The sequence below is a fragment of the Mastacembelus armatus genome, chromosome 16 (assembly GCF_900324485.2).
Source record: "Mastacembelus armatus chromosome 16, fMasArm1.2, whole genome shotgun sequence".
Lineage (NCBI taxonomy): Eukaryota > Metazoa > Chordata > Actinopteri > Synbranchiformes > Mastacembelidae > Mastacembelus > Mastacembelus armatus.
The window spans coordinates 25,452,463-25,475,080 of record NC_046648.1 but is presented as its reverse complement, the minus strand read 5'-3'; the positions used below and the strand labels follow the sequence as shown (position 1 = coordinate 25,475,080).

At 44.9% G+C, this 22,618-nt stretch overlaps 1 protein-coding gene across 3 annotated transcripts; it reads right to left on the bottom strand.

Moving 5' to 3' along the window:
- Positions 1–5,645: 5,645 nt before the first annotated feature.
- nagpa (N-acetylglucosamine-1-phosphodiester alpha-N-acetylglucosaminidase) lies at positions 5,646–21,074 on the bottom strand. Of its 3 annotated transcripts, none has more exons than XM_026317604.1 (12): positions 20,854–21,074; positions 17,854–18,059; positions 17,204–17,471; positions 15,787–15,926; positions 14,693–14,801; positions 10,037–10,165; positions 9,670–9,875; positions 9,006–9,053; positions 8,714–8,842; positions 8,098–8,229; positions 7,014–7,095; positions 5,646–6,310 (listed from the first exon to the last, which is right to left on the bottom strand). In XM_026317604.1, exons 1-12 carry the CDS (start codon positions 20,934–20,936, stop codon positions 6,040–6,042), a joined length of 1,803 nt encoding a protein of 600 aa, XP_026173389.1. In that variant the 5' UTR covers positions 20,937–21,074; the 3' UTR covers positions 5,646–6,039. The 3 variants fall into 3 exon arrangements, with proteins under 3 accessions (XP_026173389.1, XP_026173390.1, XP_026173391.1); XM_026317605.1 differs by lacking the exon at positions 20,854–21,074 and adding an exon at positions 20,684–20,825; XM_026317606.1 differs by lacking the exon at positions 20,854–21,074 and adding an exon at positions 20,399–20,515.
- Positions 21,075–22,618: the final 1,544 nt, after the last annotated feature.

Here is a 22,618-nt window from a genome sequence, read left to right as displayed (position 1 = left end):
GTGCTGCTCGTTGGACACTAGACAACTTAGAAGTAGTCGGTTGTCAAACTGTCAGGGCTGAGATTCAGATATTGTTTGTCGATGTAGTTCGGTCACTTCTGAGAGATGCAGTGACCTGATGACCTTTTCTCCAGGGTCACCGTCAGGACAAAGCTTCCAGTCCAAGCTCAGTTTGCATCTTCTCATGGTCATGATGCAGGTGTAGCTGTTCGGCACTTTGAGTCTGTGGTGCAGGGTCAGATCCAGAGGTTTGGGGCGGCATGAGCAGGCGGTCCGTGTGGATCCTCATACGTAGTAAAATAAAAAAGACTTCAGTAAGAGTACACAGTGACTCACGTCTAAAAACACATGTACACAACAGAGTGTCACAGTAAGTACAGTGTGTTACTGGAGGGGTCACACACACATTAACTGCTACACTGATAGTCGCCCTCCTGCTGCTATGTAGCCTGGCTAATGTTCAGCCAGGGGGCCGCCCCGTGCTGTCACAGGAAGTCGCTGAGAGCCTGGAAATATTTCACTGTTTGGTCTCAACATCAGCTGCGACCTGCTGCTCTGCAGACAAACACACGACAAAAAGCTGAAAACGGCAAAAACGTGTTTCAGGTGTGACGAACGTCCACAGCTGATTTTGGAAGACTGACATGATGGCAGTGTGGGAAGAAGTACTGACACTTCACTGCAGTACAAATACCACAGAATAAAAATCCTCTAAGTAAAAGTCCTGCATTCCAAACATTACTGCAGTAAAAGTCCAAAAGTACCATCATCCAAATGTACTTGATGTATCCAAAGTAAAAGTTAACTACCTTATATACTTCTAATTTGAAGTACTTTATATACCGCTGGGTAGCTGACGTTAACTACCTTATATACTTCTAATTTGAAGTATTTTATATACCGCTGGGTAGCTGATGTTAACTACCTTATATACTTCTAATTTGAAGTACTTTATATACCGCTGGGTAGCTGACGTTAACTACCTTATATACTTCTAATTTGAAGTACTTTATATACCGCTGGGTAGCTGGTGTTAACTACCTTATATACTTCTAATTTGAAGTACTTTATATACCGCTGGGTAGCTGACGTTAACTACCTTATATACTTCTAATTTGAAGTACTTTCCATACTGCTGGGTAGCTGACGTTAACTACCTTATATACTTCTAATTTGAAGTATTTTATATACTGCTGGGTAGCTGACGTTAACTACCTTATATACTTCTAATTTGAAGTACTTTATATACTGCTGGGTAGCTGACGTTAACTACCTTATATACTTCTAATTTGAAGTACTTTATATACTGCTGGGTAGCTGACGTTAACTACCTTATATACTTCTAATTTGAAGTACTTTATATACTGCTGGGTAGCTGACGTTAACTACCTTATATACTTCTAATTTGAAGTACTTTCCATACTGCTGGGTAGCTGACGTTAACTACCTTATATACTTCTAATTTGAAGTACTTTATATACTGCTGGGTAGCTGACGTTAACTACCTTATATACTTCTAATTTGAAGTACTTTATATACCGCTGGGTAGCTGATGTTAACTACCTTATATACTTCTAATTTGAAGTACTTTATATACCGCTGGGTAGCTGACGTTAACTACCTTATATACTTCTAATTTGAAGTACTTTATATACTGCTGGGTAGCTGACGTTAACTACCTTATATACTTCTAATTTGAAGTACTTTATATACTGCTGGGTAGCTGACGTTAACTACCTTATATACTTCTAATTTGAAGTACTTTCCATACTGCTGGGTAGCTGACGTTAACTACCTTATATACTTCTAATTTGAAGTACTTTATATACTGCTGGGTAGCTGACGTTAACTACCTTATATACTTCTAATTTGAAGTACTTTATATACTGCTGGGTAGCTGACATTAACTACCTTATATACTTCTAATTTGAAGTACTTTCCATACTGCTGGGTAGCTGACGTTAACTACCTTATATACTTCTAATTTGAAGTACTTTATATACTGCTGGGTAGCTGACGTTAACTACCTTATATACTTCTAATTTGAAGTACTTTATATACTGCTGGGTAGCTGACGTTAACTACCTTATATACTTCTAATTTGAAGTACTTTCCATACTGCTGGGTATCTGACGTTAACTATCTTATATACTTCTAATTTGAAGTACTTTATATACTGCTGGGTATCTTGTGAATTTCCCCCCAGGGATCAATAAAGTTTGATGATCAGTCTGTATTTTGTTGGATCCATCTGATCCTGAAAAGGAACTAAAGTTATCAGATAAATGTAGAGCAGGAAAAAGTCCAAGGTTTGGCTCTGAAGTGGATTAAGTCTGTAAGTGACTGAACTCACGGTGCTGCTCTTCGTTAACGCTGAAGCTGAAACTGATGGATTCAGGGTGGAGCGTCAGTTAAACGGGTGATGAGCTGCGACCACAGACACAAACGTGTGAGCAGAGCTAAGCCCCTCCCCTAACACTAAGGTCAGGGGCAGGGAAGCTGAGAATGGGCTGCTGCTCATTGGCTGAGAGCGTCCTGTCAGTTAACTGTGTAAACAGGCCCAGCTGGCTGCCGTCCAGCCCTCAGCTCATGAAGACACTGACTAACAGCAGGGAGCGTTTCCTTCCTCCAGGGACAGAAAATGAGTCACAGCCTCAGAAAAAAGCATTTGCATGTGAAGAAACAAAGACTCGATGATTGATGATGCAATCTGCAGCCCACTGAAACATACACGTGCTCAGACTTCTGGCGCAGGTTGAGCTCTATGGTTAATGAAGACCAGCTAATACGACTGAAAGCTCCTGTCAGCTTCTGTTTCGCAGACCAAGATGAAAAAAAGTTCCAGAGCCCAGAGAATAATCCGTTTTAACATCAACACTTTCATGGAAACGAAACTTTAAAGTTTGGCTGCTTGAGATTTGTGTCATTTAAATGTAATTTTTATCTAAATAAGAATGTGACTGGGTCCAGCTCTGCTCTGGAAGCAGAATAGACGAAACAAACTGGCCTCATTCAAATGTGTTTCAGTTTTTACATTAACAGTGAGAAGTGAAGCGTTTCTGTCTGCAGCTCTGCACAGTAACTGGGGGTTATGGGTAATGCCATTAGCTGAATTAGCACTTTAGTAGGTGGATATTTGGGGTTCATCATTTTCTGCTGGTGCAGATGATGGAACTTGCAGTACTACAGTTCCCATCATGCTTTGTATTATGAGATGTAATGAATCGTGTTGATGCCAAAGGAAATGTGTAAACATGCTGACCATGGTGTTTAGCAGAAAGGAGTTTAGGTTTCATAGCTCTAGGGTCTGAACATGACCTGAAACCAGACTGGACAAATCCTGGGTTGGAAAAATGACAGAGACCAAAAGAAGAAATGAGACGCAGACAAACAGACATTCGCTCAAATGCTTGTTCCTCAGGGAGGAAACGCCTGCAGGTGTTAGGGCTCTGTTTCAGCAAAGAGAAAAAAACAGCAGCTGGTTCAAAAACACCAACTAAAACTGACCAGAACCAGACAACTGCTGGGGGAGCGGAGCAGAACAAGCAGAAAACAGGCAGATAACGTTTAGAATGAAGACGACAGGTGAGCTGGACTCACTGCCCCACACCTGGCCAGGAGACAGGTAACTGAAGCTCTAGGTTCTGAGGCCAGGTCACAAACAGGATCAATGGGGAATCTCTGCAGAGCAAGCAAATCGTTGAGCCTGTTCCCTCCACAGATGGTCGGTGCAAACAGGATTACTGAGCCTGCTGCACATTAGTGGTTAATGAGCAGAAGCCTCCAAAGAACGCAGCACAGCAGTGACATGAAACAGAAGAGGAGCAGCCACAGAGAACATCTTTGTTTTTGCAGAAGTGGAAACTCCACGAATGAAGCTGCTCAGCTCATAAACACCTTTGGACACAAACAGACAACAAAACGCACCTTTTCAGTTCCATAGTTTGGAAAATACTCAGATTTGTATGAGAGAAGATCAAAAGCACTCCGCTCTGAATAGTAATGCAGCCTGCAGCTGGTTAGCTCAGCATAAAGACTGGGAACAGGGGGAATGCAAAGGCTGATTCTTTGGTTAAACTGAAGCAGTTAAAGAGCTTCAAGAAGAGGAAGCTGATTGTATTACTCACTAATAAAAGACATTTATTATTTGAGACTCGGTTCAGACAGAACAGTAACACTGATCAGACAATCACAGGGCTGACACACAGAGACACACACTCACAATTTAGAGTCACCAACCAACCGAACCTGCAGGTGTTTGGACTGTGGGAGGAGAAAACCCACACAGACACAGGGACAACATGCAGACTCCACACAGAAAGGCCCCTGGTCCACCTGGGTTCAGACCCTAATCCTGACCTGCATGTGTTTGGACTGTGGGAGGAGAAAACCCACACAGACACAGGGACAACATGCAGACTCCACACAGAAAGGCCCCTGGTCCACCTGGGTTCAGACCCTAATCCTGACCTGCATGTGTTTGGACTGTGGGAGGAGAAAACCCACACAGACACAGGGACAACATGCAGACTCCACACAGAAAGGCCCCGGGTCCACCTGGGTTCAGACCCTAATCCTGACCTGCATGTGTTTGGACTGGGAGGAGAAAACCCACACAGACACAGGGACAACATGCAGACTCCACACAGAAAGGCCCCGGGTCCACCTGAGTTCAGACCCTAATCCTGACCTGCATGTGTTTGGACTGTGGGAGGAGAAAACCCACACAGACACAGGGACAACATGCAGACTCCACACAGAAAGGCCCCGGGTCCACCTGGGCTCAGACCCTAATCCTGACCTGCATGTGTTTGGACTGTGGGAGGAGAAAACCCACACAGACACAGGGACAACATGCAGACTCCACACAGAAAAGCCCCGGGTCCACCTGGGTTCAGACCCTAATCCTGACCTGCATGTGTTTGGACTGTGGGAGGAGAAAACCCACACAGACACAGGGACAACATGCAGACTCCACACAGAAAGGCCCCGGGTCCACCTGGGTTCAGACCCTAATCCTGACCTGCATGTGTTTGGACTGGGAGGAGAAAACCCACACAGACACAGGGACAACATGCAGACTCCACACAGAAAGGCCCCGGGTCCACCTGAGTTCAGACCCTAATCCTGACCTGCATGTGTTTGGACTGTGGGAGGAGAAAACCCACACAGACACAGGGACAACATGCAGACTCCACACAGAAAGGCCCCGGGTCCACCTGGGCTCAGACCCTAATCCTGACCTGCATGTGTTTGGACTGTGGGAGGAGAAAACCCACACAGACACAGGGCACAGACACAGGGCACAGACACAGGGCACAGACACAGGGCACAGACACAGGGCACAGACACAGGGCACAGACACAGGGCACAGACACAGGGCACAGACACAGGGCACAGACACAGGGCACAGACTTGATTAGACTCACTGAAGCTCCTGATACTTACACTTATCTCCATGTCCACAGCACCTTCTGATTCCACACCAGGAGTCTGCTGGTAGTGACGTGTAGAAATCACATTATCCTGGTGAAGTTGAAGGTGACCTGTCTTTAATACGACAGCTCCCTCACCTCTGGGAGCAAAAATAGCAGGAAATGTTAGCTTAGCTTTAGCAGCGGTTTAGTGAAAAACCCTGAACAGAATCAAAAGTCATGGTTTGATTTAATGAAAAAGAAAGAATTGGACCAAACATCTGTGGCATCATGTCTGACATGATTCACAGTCTGCACACAGACCACAGCTCTTTCACATCCAGACATGACGCTTCACCAATTTTAAGAAAACATCTAAAAATTACATTCACCACAAAGTGTCTGATAATAGCTGATGTGCAGCTCACAAAATAAAGCTCATTTCGTCTTCATTCAGACAGTGTGAGTCCACATCTGACCTACTGCCTGAAAACTGTTGTGCTTGCTCCTTTTAATTTCAGCAGGACTGTTGATGGCAAAGTCAAATGAAGCAGAGGAACACTGACTTTCAGTTGCTTGTCTTTGTGCAAACTCAGAGTGCTGTCACTCGTCGCCTTGGTCCTCCTCACAGCTGCGACTTCCCTGAGCACGACGGAGACCACAGCTCGTCCTGAGAGTCCGAGTCGTCCAATCCAAAGTCCCCCCTTCTTGATTTCGCAGCGTGGTCTTCAGAACGCGAAGTGGCCCCGTTGATGTCGGTCAGTGGGACGTAGGAGTAGTCGCGGCGCTTGAGGAAGTGAGGTGGCGCCGAGCTGCGACAGGCTCGGCCGAGGTGAACCAGCAGGCTGGCTATGAGCAGAGAGGCCAGGGTCAGGGTGATGATCAGCCATGTCACCCTGGGGAGAGACGGAGGAGGGTCAGACTCATCCCCCAGCTCAATGAGAAAACTACAAACACGGAGGACGTCTTCATCTCTGATCTTCTTGTTTTTATGTTCTATCACTTTCACCACTTCCCTTACAATTAGTGCCTGAGCCTTTCTTGGAAATATTTACAGCTCAAACCAGGTTTTCAGGAAAAACTGAGGAATGCCTGCAGGACATCAGACTGAAAACAGTGTTTTCTATAGCAGGCTGATAGTTTTTGGAGGTGTACAGCACATATTCACACATTACACTGAGTAAACCACATTAATTGCTGCTGCCAGTCTCTGGCTCAATAACACACGCGCACACACACACACACACCAAAGCAGCAGCTGCGTCCTTTAACAGTTGAAGTAAAATCAGTGTTTCCCTCCGTCGGTGACCAGAGGAGCTTTACAAAGCACCGTTGAGACCTGTGCAGATATATGATTAGAATCCACACTGAGACGCAGAAAGAAACACCTCAATTACAAATGGACAGGACTCAGGTCCCCTAACGATGTGTGTTTAAGCGTCTGGAAGAAAAGCTGAAGGACTAGTCCTGGTTCATATTTATCCACATTTGTTTGGCAGCTCAGCCGATGTAGTGTCTACACCTGCAGGCGAACCTCAACAGCCAAACGTCAGATACATGAACCAAAGACTAAAAACACAAGAAATAAATAGTTCTCACTCTGTTAGATGGGGCTGCTCCCTGTGAGCTTCTTCCTCTCGTCTCCACGATGTAAACATCTGTTTGGCCAGACAGTGTCCAGCTGTGGAGCGAAGACCACAGATGTTAACTTCCCGTTTCGTCCAAAGTGTGATCTTTGCCTTAGGCCCCCATAACCTCACCCACAGCCACATCCTTGTCCTTTAAAGAGACTAATGTGACACAAACACAGCAGCTCCTCTAAGCTTTTGCCTGTTCTTTCTGAACACACTGTTAGATTTCACTGAAAATGGATTAACTGCCCAAAAATCCACAACAGGAAATGTTGGAAGAAACATTATATATACAGCTGTGACACAGTCAGAACACAAACTGAATATTTTCACCTTCATCTAGGAGGATTTAGTGTACGACTGTTAGATTGGACGGACTCAGTCAGACACAGGGGTTCCTGATAAACCGCCTGGGTCCGACACAGGGGTTCCTGATAAACCGCCTGGGTCCGACACAGGGGTTCCTGATAAACCGCCTGGGTCCGACACAGGGGTTCCTGATAAACCGCCTGGGTCCGACACAGGGGTTCCTGATAAACCGCCTGGGTCCGACACAGGGGTTCCTGATAAACCGCCTGGGTCCGACACAGGGGTTCCTGATAAACTGAAAACAGTGGTGAGTAGTGTCAGTTACAACACGAACATGTGGGGTGACGTGCAGCTGAGTCGATACAGTGCTGCTGCGTTTGGACAGCAAACAACACATGCGCACACACTGTGTGTGTGTAGAAGAATATCAAACTTCCATTGATCAGCTTGAATGTCCACACACACACAGACTGTGTGTGTGTGGACATTCTGTGTGGACACAGTCTCTGTGTGTGTGTGTGTAAATGTGAGGATGAGGAAGCAGGTGAGATTCTGCAGGTAGATAATGTTCAGAAAAACCATCCACCAGTAAAACCCTGCAGGTCATCTGCTGCGTGAGCGGATGAAGACAGTAACTGATTCATGTCGTTATGTGCAAAAGGCCCTTGGCCATCAGGTGCTTCAGTTTCTGCAGCCACTGAACGTGTGTGTGTGTGTGTGTGTGTGTGTGTGCACATAAATACCTGTGTATAAGGTGAAGTTGGCTTCTCCTTGCAGTGTGACATTACAGCTTCCTGTGTGCGGGTCACATGGGCACTGGTCCTTGCAGCGACAGCGCTGAGCACAGGTCAGACCGAAGAGGCCCAGAGGACACACTGACAGAGAGTGACACTTCATTGATAGCTGCACAAACAACCTTCACAAATGGGAGCAGCTACTGGGAAGATTTCATTTTCCCAGCAGTGTGAAACCAGAACTTCTCACCACAGAATTAATTAAACTTGACCCAGACCCTGATAAAAAAACAAACACATTCATATATGATGCACATGACAACAAGAAGTTTGTTGGAAACAGACAGGCCTCCCATTGTTGGTGAGGAAGAACCATGTGAGCCAGGTCAGCGGTGTGGCTCCCTGCTGGGTTTTTAATAGTTTTTGGACAACAATGGAGGTCTACGGCTCAGACCCATAAGCTGAACCAGGTTCTGGATTCAGAATTCACACATTCATTGGTGCTGTCAGTCTCTGGATGGGATCTGGACTTTCTGAGGAAAGTGAACTGGAACCAGCTTTGCAGAAACCAGAGACGGTTCCTCTGTCCCTGGTTCGACATAAATGCAGTTCAGTGCAGCTCTACCTTGCTCACAGCTGTTGCCATGGAAACCAGGTGGGCAGGTGCAGCGTCCGTAGACGGGATCGCAGGAACCGGCGTTAACACAGGCGCAGGTCTGATTGCAGCCTTTTCCGTAGAAACCTGGGGGGCACTCTGCAAACAAATCACCGCTGATGTGACAACAAAAGCAAAAGGAATGTAACTGTGTTTCAGCCCATCCTGTGAATCTGCAGGGATTATGGGACAGTAATGTCCACAAGAGTACACACTATTCACAAGTACTGCAGTACATGTGTGTGTGGGAGACAGTGATTACCTTGGCTACAGCTGCTTCCTCTCCATCCTGCATCACAGACACATCCACCTGCAACACCCACAGACTTTAAACCAGCACATACACGAGTACACAGCTGGATCAACTCTGAACATCAGCACACTGGGACAGAAGAACTACCCTTTTGTCCCCAGAGAAGAATGAATTAATTCATGAATTAATAATTAGTTGGAAAACAAGGAGCGCAGTGGTCTTTGAGGACTGGAGTCGGACACCCTGAACTGCAGTGTGCTATCACAGACACAGGCCATGTCAGTTCCTTCACAAAAAAAGGAAAATGTCTGAAAGCTGCTGTGTGGAAGGATCTGTTTGTACAAGCTGCTGAACAAAAACACAGATGTTTAAGAAGAAGAAAGTGGATCAGACGTGAGGGATTAGTGGAAAGAACAGGAAGACCCAACAAGTGGTGTCACACAGAAGAAAGTCAGACATGAACTGCCCCCCCAGTGTGGTTCTCAGAGAATGGCTCTGTCTGTGTTGAAGATGAAGCCTAGTGCAAAAAACGGGACCAACGCTGGGACTTATAGGTCCAGATACTTACAGGTCAGTGTAGGACAACAGCCCTTATGACTCTGACTATGTAAGAACCTGAATAAACCCTGATCGGTGTCACTTTGCCATCAGTCGTAATAACATTCACACTTACTGGCGGTGCAGACGCCGTGCGGGCCGCAGGCTGGCGGTTGACACACCAGAGAGTCACAGCCGGCACCCCGCCAGCCCTGCCGACACCGACATTGGCCGTCCACACAGTCGCCGTTTCCACTGCAGTTTGAGGGCTGGCACCGCCGCCGATGGACGCACAGGATGGTGGAGACACTCCGGCCACAGCGCCACCTGCTGTCTGACTCACTGGGGGTGGTGGACACAGTAACAGGTGAGCAGATAAAAACAGACGAGAAAACATCAATTAGACCAAATCACATCTGTGACATTTCACAGGACAAGGACGAGGACAAGATGGTCCAACATGAAGTGCAACACGACTAAACGTGACAGACTGCTCAGCTCACCAGTGATCAGAGGGGTAGCTGGACAGCGAGCCATCAGTCACATAGGTGGAAGAGCCGCCTCCGTCCAGATTAATGGCATTGATCACACCGTACTTCTTCAGGAACTCAGCCACTTCCCACAGACTCATCCTGAGCACAGAGACGGTGCAAAACGAAATGAAACGCTGCCACAGACAAGCGGTGACTGGTCTACACTCAGGCAACAGACAGACATAATTACCACACTACATTTAACAGATTTAAAAGACCTGACACTGGACAATTCTGTTTTTAATCACATTTTTACTGGAATGCTTGTTTTTATTTTATATTTTATTTTGAAGACACGTTATTAAAGCAGTAATTACACCAAACAGTGAAATAAATGCACCGTGTGTGACATGCTATTTGTTCCTGCTGTCTGAAGAGAACCACTGAGGTCCACATTTCACCTCACAGAGGAGCAGCATGTGTACAGGAGGAGTGTGGGGAAGCCTGCAGCTGCACAACAGGACTCAGAGAGTGCTGCTGCTCTGGGCCGGGCCGTCCCAGCTGACCTGTGGCTTATTGATCGAGTGGTGGAGCTACAGAGAGAGCACACATGTTCTGACATGTCAGCTTGTTGTGCTTTTCAAACCTACATCATTAACAGCAGCACATTAACCTCCAGAGCTGCTGCAGGTCCCCAGGGCGGATCAATACAATTGATCAGTGGGGAGATCTTAGTGGGATGAGGTGAAATGAGCTGGTTCAGCTCACAAACCAGCTCTTTCAGAGAACCATCTTTCCATCAGACTGTTTTTATTCTCTGGCTCCAGCCTGTTTCTGCTTCCATGTCGTCTCAGACATTAGTTTGTAATAATATTCTGGTACCTGACAAAAGAGAACATGCAGTAAATAATGTTTTAATCAAGCAGTACTGTATGGCATCAGTACAGACAGCAGGCCATAGCTTTGGCACCTGTACTATATACTATACTATTATAAAGACATTATGGTCACTATGAAAAGATATCTCTCCTATGAATTCATTATCTCATTATTTATAAGTTGATACCATTTAACTCCCAAACTCAATCAAACCTCGCACATCTCAGTCCCGCTTGACTCAACGTGCTGCAGTCCCTTTAGGTTAATGGAATAAATTACTCTCTGCCCCCATTTTCCCCTCCAGGGGGAACTGACACCTCTGTCCATTTACTGGGTGGTAAATAAAAAATATGGGTTCCATCACATCTATTTTCTGGCTCCATGTTTACCAGGAGACAGGTGCTCTTAGAGATGGGGTTCCATAGATTTTACCTTATTAAACTTAATTAATCCCCTGGGGGGGAAGTTATTTGTAACAACAGCAGACAATACAGAACCATGAAACATGAAAAACAATTAGACCATGTACCACACAATTTACAAGAGGTATAGTGGGATCCAAGGGGGAATCAGGTTGTAAACAGAGTTAAAAGCTAAAAATAATCTAAAAACACACAAACAATATTCATTCACCATAAGTTTGGTAAATATCTCCAGAACAGACTGCTTCTCTCCTATAGATCTCTCTGAATTTACATCAGTAGTTGCTTCATCGAAATCATCAACGTGTCTCTTGGACCCCATCCCGACTAGACTGCTTAAAGGCACCCTGCCATTAATGAACTCATCTTTATTGGACTTGGTAAATTTATCTCTAGTATCAGGCTACGTACCACAGGCCTTTAAGACTGCAGTAATCAAACCTTTACTCAAAAAGCCTAGTCTTGATCCAGGAGTCTTGGCTAATTATAGACCAATATCCAACCTGCCATTTATTTCTAAAATCCTAGAAAAAGCTGTTGCTAAGCAGCTATCAGACCACTTACACAGGAATGAACTATTTGAAGATTTCCAATCAGGATTTAGAGCACATCATAGTACAGAAACAGCACTGTTGAAAGTTACCAACGATCTTCTCTTAGCCTCAGATAATGGACTTGTTTCGATACTTGTCCTCCTAGACCTTAGTGCAGCATTCGACACCATTGACCACAACATCTTATTACAGAGACTGGAGCATGTGATTGGTATCAGAGGAACAGCGTTAAAGTGGTTCCAATCCTATTTATCGGACAGATTCCAGTTTGTTCATGTCCATGATGAACCTTCCACACGAACAAAAGTTAGTTATGGAGTTCCACAAGGTTCTGTGCTAGGACCGATTCTGTTCACCCTGTACATGCTTCCTTTAGGATATATCATTAGGAAGCACTCTATTAATTACCACTGCTATGCGGATGACACTCAGTTATATCTATCTATTAAACCTGTTAACACAAACCAGTTAACCAGACTTCAAGCCTGTCTAACTGACATAAAGGCTTGGATGACCAGTAACTTTTTACTTTTAAACTCGGAGAAAACAGAAGTCATTATATTTGGGCCTAAAAATCTCAGAAATAACTTTTCTAAAATTATAGCTACTCTAGATGGCATAGCCCTGGCCTCCAGCACTACTGTAAAAAACCTTGGAGTTATTTTTGACCAGGACATGTCCTTTAACTCACACATAAAACAAATTTCTAGAACTGCATTCTTTCACCTGCGCAACATTTCCAAAATTAGGAACATCCTGTCTCAAAATGATGCAGAAAAACTAGTCCATGCATTTGTTTCCTCAAGGCTAGATTACTGTAACTCATTACTATCTGGATGTCCTAATACCTTAATAAAAAGCCTCCAATTAATCCAGAATGCCGCAGCCAGAGTCCTGACAGGAACTAGCAAGAGAGATCATATTTCTCCTATATTGGCTTCTCTTCATTGGCTCCCTGTAAAATATAGAACAGAATTTAAAATCCTTCTTCTCACATACAAATCCCTTCATAATCAAGCTCCTTCATACCTTAAAGACCTCATAGTACCATATTATCCCAATAGACCACTTCGCTCTCAGAGTGCAGGCCTACTTGTGGTTCCCAGAGTTCTCAAAAGCAGAATGGGAGGCAGAGCCTTTAGCTATCAAGCTCCTCTCCTGTGGAACCAGCTCTCAGCCTGGGTTCAGGAGGCAGACACTCTCTGTACTTTTAAGGCTAGACTTAAAACCTTCCTCTTTGACAAAGCATATAGTTAGGGCTGGCTTCAGGCAACCCTGAACCATCCCTTAGTTAGTTATGCTGCTATAGGCCTAGACTGCCCGAGGACCATCGGTGCACTGAGCTCCCCTACCCTAACCCCCCCCCCTCTTCTCTCCCACCTCATGTATATTCCACCATTGAATGTTACTAACCTTGTGCTCTCTCTCTCTACCCTAGTTTGTGCTCTCTCCCTCCCTCTCTCTCTCTCTGTTCTCTCTGTACCTTCTGCAGGTGTCCCTGGTCCTGGAGCTGTTTATCGCTGATGTGCAGTTACTGGTCCCTCCAACCTGCAGTGTCTATTTGTTGTTTATTGTTGCTGTTCTTTTCTCTCTGCTCTATCCACTCACCCCAACCGGTCGAGGCAGATGGCCGCCCAAACTGAGCCCGGTTCTGCTGGAGGTTTTTTTCTTCCGTTAAAGGGAGTTTTTTCCTCTCCACTGTCGCCAAGTGCTTGCTCATAAGGGAATTGTTGGGTTTTTAGTTTTAGTTTTTGTAAAGTGCCTTGAGATGATTTGTATTGTGATTTGGCGCTATACAAATAAAAATTGAATTGAATTGAACATGGTGCTACGTCCACAGAACTTCAGACGATTGATTTCAAACTGTCACAGCAAAGAACCTCTCCAAGGTTCTGTGGAGCAGCTTGGCATCCTGACCAGCTTCCTCCTGACACTTTTCAAATGACTGAAAACACCAAACAAAGGATGACCCATGCAGTGAAGTATGGTCTGTACTATCCTGGTTCTTCAGGGATCGGCCCAGGGACAGAGCCGGCCTTTGGGATCCTTTATCCTCCTGCATAAAACAAAGCACTGGCCACAAAACACTAACGGAAACATGTAAAACCTCTTACTGACCTGTCTAATGTCTCAGTAAGAACAGCAGTGACTGTGCCTTTTTCAAAATGAGCTCCCAGATATTTGTAAGAGGAAGGTATTCACTCTGCTGATTGTTAGTGGAGACAGTAACGCTGTCTCTTTGTTCAAAAGTCAGTAACTGATTTTTTAGTCTTGCTAATATCAGACGGTTCCACTGCAGCAGCTGACAAATCTAATAATGTTGTCCTGGTGTGTCTGAGCCTCACCATTCGGTATAAAGGCACAATCATCCAAAAATGTTTGGAGATGACCTGGAACCTGTTTCTACAGTCTGCTGGACACACAACAAATAAAAAGGGTGAGAGAACTGTTCCCTGTGGAGCTCCTGTTCATTTTTTATTGTTTATTATTTAGCCATACTGAGGGCTGCTGTGGAGCTATGAAGGTTACAATTGATAAGGTCGTAGTGATCAATGAACATGGAAAAAAAAAAATCAAAAAATACAAGACAAAACACAGAACTATCAGCTGTAAGATCAGGCAGCATCTACACCAACCCCCAAACTGAGTGTGATTCCCATTTGTTAACATCTTTTTGTTTTTTTGCTATGTCTGTAGGTCACAGGGCCACAGACTCTAAACACAGAAGCCATGAAGCTTAACAAATTTGTTTATTTTACCGAGTTGGAAGTGGATCCAAGGTAGAAGTGGCCACGAGAACCCAATATCCCTCAGCTCTCTCCTTTCCTTACCCTCTACTTCCAGTCTGCCCATCGATCTGGAACAGGATCAGTTTGCCCTTGGCGTCGTGGCCCACCGCCGTCCTGGCCGACACCACATCCACAAACGTGCGGAATACTCCTGTGAACGTACACAAAAAAGATTCTGTGTTAATATTTGGGTATATTTCTTTATTTCACCTGCAGTAATGTGAATCTAACACAAAGGATTACAGTAGATCTTATTCTCAGGGAACGTGCTAATGAGTGTGAGTCTCCTCATCGTTCTGTGATCAGAGTAATCCAACAGTAATGCTGCTCTGCTGTCAAACTACTGTGCAGCAGCAGATTCTCATCTTGTTTAGGCCTTTTCTTTTTACTGCACTTTGAATGAGGCTCAGTGAGAAATAAAAACTGCTCATTGCTTTTTTTAAAAGTCAACCTCACCTTATTTTTAGTGCCTGAAACTTTAGCACAACATTTCAAAAAAAGGTCTGAAACCAACTCCTACATTTAGACTTGGCCCAAAACAAGCAGCACAATGCCAACGCTGTCTGTCTGTCTGCCTGTCTGTCTGCAGTGGGCGGATGCCTGTGGAGTTTTAATTCACGGAGTTCATACAACACTAAGGTCAAGTTTCAGCTTTATGCAAACACTGACGAATCAGTTCTGAGAAATCATCCTCACTTGTTTAAAAACATGTGTGTGCGTCTGTCCCTGCTCTGTGTGTAACAGTAACTGTCTGCAGCTGAGAAACCTGAACTTTGTTCCACATTGTTTAGTCCTTGTAGCTGCTAATCAAACAGTGCAGGGTTGTGTTTTGGTGGTGTGATCCAGTCGTTTCAGCTCACAGATGAGTTTCTGTGCTACATAAACACAGATACAGTTAGACCTAAGTACTGCAGAACTGACAGCCTGTCTGTCACCATGACAACTCGTGTCCTGAAGCTAAAGTGTCATACAGCAGGTTAATGTAATCTTACCCCCGGAGGGCGACACCAGTTTTCATTGTTTGGATTAATTATTACCTCTGTTGTTAAAACAGCTCCTGCAGTGTGTGACTGAAAACACTCCTCTCTGGCCTCAGACTAAGACTGCAGGGGTGACAGTAGTGTGGATGTACACACCTGTCTCCTGTGTCTTGTCACACTCGGCCTCCAGGCTCTCGTTGATGTATACCTCGCCATTCCTCAGCAGCCAAATCACACCACTGACCAGCTGGACGAACGGGTTGGACTGGTCCAAAACATCGTCCTGTGACAGGTACCTGTGTGGAAGGATGGAGCATGGGCGAATTAGTGGCACGCAGCAGTCACACAATAAATCTGAAAACAGAAACGAAGGGAAAACTATTGTTTGGTGCATAAGGCATAAGTCCTGCAATAATGACAGTCCAGGCATTTCTCTCTGCTGTACACCCATCGCACAGTCTGACACTAATGGGGTTATAAGACATCACTGCTGCAGATGCAGAGGCAGAGATACAAGGATTTGACCAGTGCTGTTGTGTGGCTGCCAGAGCCAAGAGGCGGCGTTCTTTAGCACAGAGAGAGTGGGACAAAGAAAGACCAACAACCAGGGTTAACATGGCTTTGGCTTTTTCACATGGAGAGCGTTCAAAGCAGCCAAAGGACTCACACTGGATCCACATGGGGCCTTCTTCCTTCTGGATGTGTTAGCATCTAAAGCTAACCTGTTGGTTTGGTAGCATTAGCCACCTAGCATGGTCCTGACTGGACCTTTACCTCAGGTATTAAACAAGTTCAATTGATTCTTCCTGTTTTCTACATAAACGGTGTCAACATATGTTTGTTTACGTGGGTGGGGGAAAGTGTTGAGCCTACAGCACCATTTAAACTCCAGCTGAGTTGAACTGCAGGATTTAAAAGAAATGGACTTTGTTATTTACTAGATGATGTGATGGTGACTGTCCACAGCCATGTCACAATGACTGTTCTGGTTTTTAGTTGTTCACTAAGGTGAAGCAGATGTGAAAAGTTACTGACACACACAAACAGGAAGCCATGCAGTTGTTGCACATGTTTTTTTAACAAAACCTGAGAGAATATCGGCAGCACAGGAACATTTCAGAAAGGTGAAACACTGATGACAACTCTCAGGAGGAACAATGAGCAGGGCCTTGTCAAAATAAAAGTTAGCAAAAACATCCTGCTTTATTGTCTGCAGGTCAAGCTGCAGTATCCATAAGCACTTTCAGTGTCGTGGATGCACAGGTCCCTAACAAGACTTTTTTACCACTGTTTGTTACATTTGCCTGCTGAAGTTATCAATCAGGCCAATCACGCCAATCACAGAACAGAAAGAAGGGCTTTACACAAACTATAAACACACGTTTCCTCATTTACCTCTTGTGTTGTATGCACATTTACAATCTAAAGTATTACTTAAGTATCTTTATTGATCCCTGGTGGGAAGTTCACAAGTTACCCAGCAGTATGGAGAGTACTTCAAGAGGTGAGAGAACACGTTTATAGTTTAGGTGGACTGAGCCTTTAAAACTGAGGTCACAGCTTGAACTCTTACCCGAACACTAAAGTGCCGTCCCTCCTGATCCCAAACTGTGCGTTCTGCACGCCGCCGCTGTCCTGCACCATCCTGCCGTCGCTCACCACGTTGCCCAGACATTTGCCTGATTTGGTGTTGAAGAAGCCGGCGTTCTGGGCGTACAGACACCCAGCGGCTTTGGACGTCTCCTCCACCAGGGACCTCTGATTCATCCCACAACCACCAGGCCCACCAGGCTCCAACACCGACACCGTCCTCTGTGGGTCGTGGACCACTGTAATGTGACCTGGAGACAAAAACACAATAGGCTGAAATGCTTCAGGGACACAGTCAAATCAAAATATCTTCACAGCAGTGATGGAAGTAAGGGAATGTAAACTGTAAAAACTTCCCACGTTTTAAGAAATGAAATTCATGTTGTGGCTGCATCATCACAGGTTTTTTTTTTTTTTATTGGATCTGGTTTGAAGTTGAAAAAATCCCTGGGCTCATTTAAACATGAATTTTATTTCTCAGAACATGTGGGAAGTTTCAGATAAGGGCAGGTCCTATTGCTTTAAACAGGGAGTAAATAAATAATCAGAGGGAACAATAAAGGTCGGTTCATCACAGCAAATCATATTTGTCAATAAAGTTATTTTATGCTGCTGTAACGTCTCCTCACTGACCATAAACCCATCTGTTGCTTCCCGGCACGTTCGTCACAAACTGCATGGACTCGGCCTCTGGCAGCCCGCTGTGGTTGCTGGAGGTCCAGGTCTCATGGGTGATGTTGCCATGAATAACGGGCTGACAGTCTCTGACGTGGCGGTGAGAGTGGGAGGGGCCGTGGCCATGGGCGTACGGCAGCAGGACGTCATCGTCCACAGACACTCTACAAAGAGACATGAGTATTTTTTCATTCGAAACATCTGTGGTAAGTTTGTGTGAGCATATAAAATATAAATATAAATGAAAACATCTTTGACATAATTCTTATGTCAGAAATCACAAAGGCTTTTATATTGAATAGTTTATGACATCTATTAAAGAGTGGATCAAGAAAATTATCTGCAGATTCATCAACAATGAAAATAAGTGCCTGTTGCTGACTGACTCCAAATGAAAGACAATTTGCTTTACAGCACAGTTTTTGTTGATTTGTTGGTTTTCATGTTAAAATCCCAAGTATCCATTAATCATCTACTGTTTATCCTGGCACATCCAGGGTGGGGGGGTTATTTAGTCACCAACCAACCAACCTCACCTGCATGTGTTTGGACTGTGGGAGGAGAAAACCCACACAGACACAGGGACAACATGCAGACTCCACACAGAAAGGCCCCGGGTCCACCTGGGTTCAGACCCTAATCCTGACCTGCATGTGTTTGGACTGTGGGAGGAGAAAACCCACACAGACACAGGGACCACATGCAGACTCCACACAGAAAGGCCCGGGTCCACCTGGGTTCAGACCCTAATCCTGACCTGCATGTGTTTGGACTGTGGGAGGAGAAAACCCACACAGACACAGGGACAACATGCAGACTCCACACAGAAAGGCCCCTGGTCCACCTGGGTTCAGACCCTAATCCTGACCTGCATGTGTTTGGACTGTGGGAGGAGAAAACCCACACAGACACAGGGACCACATGCAGACTCCACACAGAAAGGCCCCGGGTCCACCTGGGTTCAGACCCTAATCCTGACCTGCATGTGTTTGGACTGTGGGAGGAAAAAACCCACACAGACACAGGGACCACATGCAGACTCCACACAGAAAGGCCCCGGGTCCACCTGGGTTCAGACCCTAATCCTGACCTGCATGTGTTTGGACTGTGGGAGGAGAAAACCCACACAGACACAGGGACAACATGCAGACTCCACACAGAAAGGCCCCGGGTCCACCTGGGTTCAGACCCTAATCCTGACCTGCATGTGTTTGGACTGTGGGAGGAAAAAACCCACACAGACACAGGGACCACATGCAGACTCCACACAGAAAGGCCCCGGGTCCACCTGGGTTCAGACCCTAATCCTGACCTGCATGTGTTTGGACTGTGGGAGGAGAAAACCCACACAGACACAGGGACAACATGCAGACTCCACACAGAAAGGCCCCGGGTCCACCTGGGTTCAGACCCTAATCCTGACCTGCATGTGTTTGGACTGTGGGAGGAGAAAACCCACACAGACACAGGGACAACATGCAGACTCCACACAGAAAGGCCCCGGGTCCATCGGGATTCAGACCCACAATGTGCTGCTGGGAGGAGACTCCACTTTCCACCGTGCCACCCAAATATAAATAAAATCTGAAATAGCAAGACAGTTCTGTGGTCACATTGGCTGCTAAAGGATTTTTATAACAAGGTGATAAAGTATTTTTTTTGATCTCATACTATAGAAGGAGTAGGAGGATTTTAGACATGTCACTCACTTAAAAATGTTGTTTTGAAAAATAAGAGTGAGCCCTGAAAGGACATCAGCGTGGTCGTCAGCATATTTGCAGTGAGGAAGAAAAACATCCCCACAACAAACAGAGCTAAAAAACATCTGTATTGCAAACCTCTGGGGATGGCTGCACATGTAAAAATCTATGTTGGCTCATAAATACACCCTGTGTTGGGTCAGACTCCCCGTGTTGTGTAATAGATTTCAGCAGATATTTCATCACATGCAGGAATGTGTTCTTTGAGAGCTGTGCTTTCACTTCTGCCTCAAACAGACTGTGCCCCATCTCCAACCCTTTTATTAAGACCGGTCTGGTTTAAGGCTGCTAACAACTATTACTTTGCATCAAACAGAATTAGCATTTAGTCAGAAACTAGTTCTCAGAGTTCTACATCTCCCTGGTCCGTTCAGACCAAAATCCAAAGCTGTTCAGTTTCCAGTGACACAAAACAGCAAAGGTTCATTAGAGAAGCTGGAGTCAGGAAACGTTTGACATTTTCACTTAATGCATGACTTTAAATGGTGTGGCCCCCACAGAGACAACCTTATTATTATTAACATCGATTATTATTGTTATTAACATCGATTATTATTGTTATTAACATCGATTATTATTATTAGTAACATCGATTATTATTCATTACCCACAGCCAAAAAAATGTGTTTCCAGTCAAATGTGTTCACTTTATTATATATTAGGAAGAAAACTTCAACCTCTTATATTTGAAAAAGCTGCAAAAACAAATAATTCATCATCCAAACTAGTTGCAGATAAATTACCTGTTAACCAGGTAACAGGCGTGAATCTGTAAACGTGATGCAGCATCTTGGAGTCACATGTTTTCTGCTACTAATGCGCTCGATCTCTGAGCTTTAATCCAGTTTTACAGATTCCAGAAGTTACTGCATTTAAGACCCAGACCTGTGGACTTTAAAAGTTCAACAGCTGCTTAGCATGTTCGGTTAGCATGAGTTTGTGCGTATAGCGGAAGTTGGTTTGTTGGCAGGAAGACTCCGTGTCATGACCAATCGTAATTAATCTGTTATTAATAAACTCAAACTTACCAAAACATATCCAGATAAGTAGCTAGTTAAAGGTTGACACTCAAGAGGGGGACAAAAGAAGCCAGAACACGGTTCTCCGACTTTAGGCTCGGCTAACGGCCGCTAGCAAGCTAACGGCCGCTAGGAGGCTAACATTAGCGGTTAGCTCCACCAGAAAACCGCTGTCTTACCGGGCATTTCTGAGCTCGGTCAGCCGGACGCAGAGCCACAGCAGCAGCCACACACCCTGACATTTCACCGACGCTGCTGCCATAAGAGGAGGAAGCGTAGCCTGGGAAACTCTCCTCCTGTTGGACCCGTCATCATCCAGTTAGCACTATGGCTAGCACAACCAGACGCGTAACTTCCTGTTGGTTTATAAAATAAAAGTTGTCTGAGCATAAAAGTTTGGATTTGAAAGTATTTTTGAGCTGTTTCCATTTGTGAGTAGCATCATCAGCTTTACTGTCGTTTACTGTTCCCTCTGGTACATGACATCGCTGGTGGAAACTACATTTACATTTAAGTAGGTCAGGAAACACTGACATTTAATTAAATCAATTTAATTTACTTTAATTTGGAGACAACAGCAACAGGAACATTACATTAACATCAGCCAACAGGTGTGATTCAACCTGTTCTGTTCAAAATAACAGATGCAGCAGAAACCCACCACATGGTGGCGCTGTTGCACCATCTCAGAAGATATTGCCATGAGTCTGCTCTGGACTGTCACAGCCTCCAGTCAGCATCAGAGCTTCTTCTTATTTGCTGTGTTTGCCTCTGTGAACACAGAGCTCTGCAGCTTGTACACAAACTGAAGTAAAACCGAAATGAGCCTTTTTCAACGTTAATGCACTTTTTATTATTTGATCACATTGTGGTGGAAAATTCACTGAACAAACATTAAATCCAGCTGTAACATGTCATGAGGAGAGAACAGAGCAGCAGTCTGTTTTTATTACTCTCCTGCATCCCACCTTCCACCCTAATTTCCAATAAATCACACTGTTATTTCTAGTCACCCTAAGGTGCAAAATGCAACAACAAAAACACAACAATAATTCAAAATGACAGTCTTGTTTGTAACTGAACAAAACCCGAGTCAGGTCAGAGTTTTTGTGAAACGTCTTTTCTCTTTGGCTGTTGTGTTTCGCACCTTGGGGCCACCCTAGTTATTCCCACAACAACACTCATACTCAGTAGGTTTGGAGAGCAGCCTCCCAGTGATGTGAAGCTGCTCAGTGTCCACACTGACCCCCAGTGAATTCACAGCCTTAACGTTTTATACAGCACCTGAGCAAACAATTGCATTTCACCCTGAAGTCTTAAGACTCAGGTATTGTCCTCATGTTGGAATGAGTAACAAATGATTGTTTTATCATTACACATTTCATAGAGTTGAATACAACTACTGTTTTTTTAGGTACAAAATGATCTGAATCTGTAGATCAGCACTTCAGGGCCTCAGAGCTTCACTGGTGTTGAGCTCAGGGACCAGTAGCTTCACACGGGGTTTGAGGTCTGCTGTGGATCACTGCGACTGTTGTGTGGCAGCAGACAGGAGAATGGACTCCACTACACATCAGTGGACTGTGGATCAAACAGCAGGACCATGATCCACAGCAGACCTCAAACCCTCGGTGATCCAGTTGTAGAGTGTGAAGCTGTGAACACCAGTGAAACTGAGGAGCTGAAGTAACATCCACCACAGGGAGACACCGGGTCCTGACAAGCAGTTTGACACATCACTCTTTCATTTGCTTCTACTGGAATAGACTGAGCCTTGTAAACACAAAACCACGTGAACTGATAAATGATTTGCAGCCATGCAAACGTCTCCTCAGCTCTTCGTGTTTTTAGGCACATTCTTATGATTTCAAAACTTCTGATAGTATTGTTTTTAATCAGGTGGTTACATCCAATATTCAGTGTTTTTTAATGGCAGAATGAAAA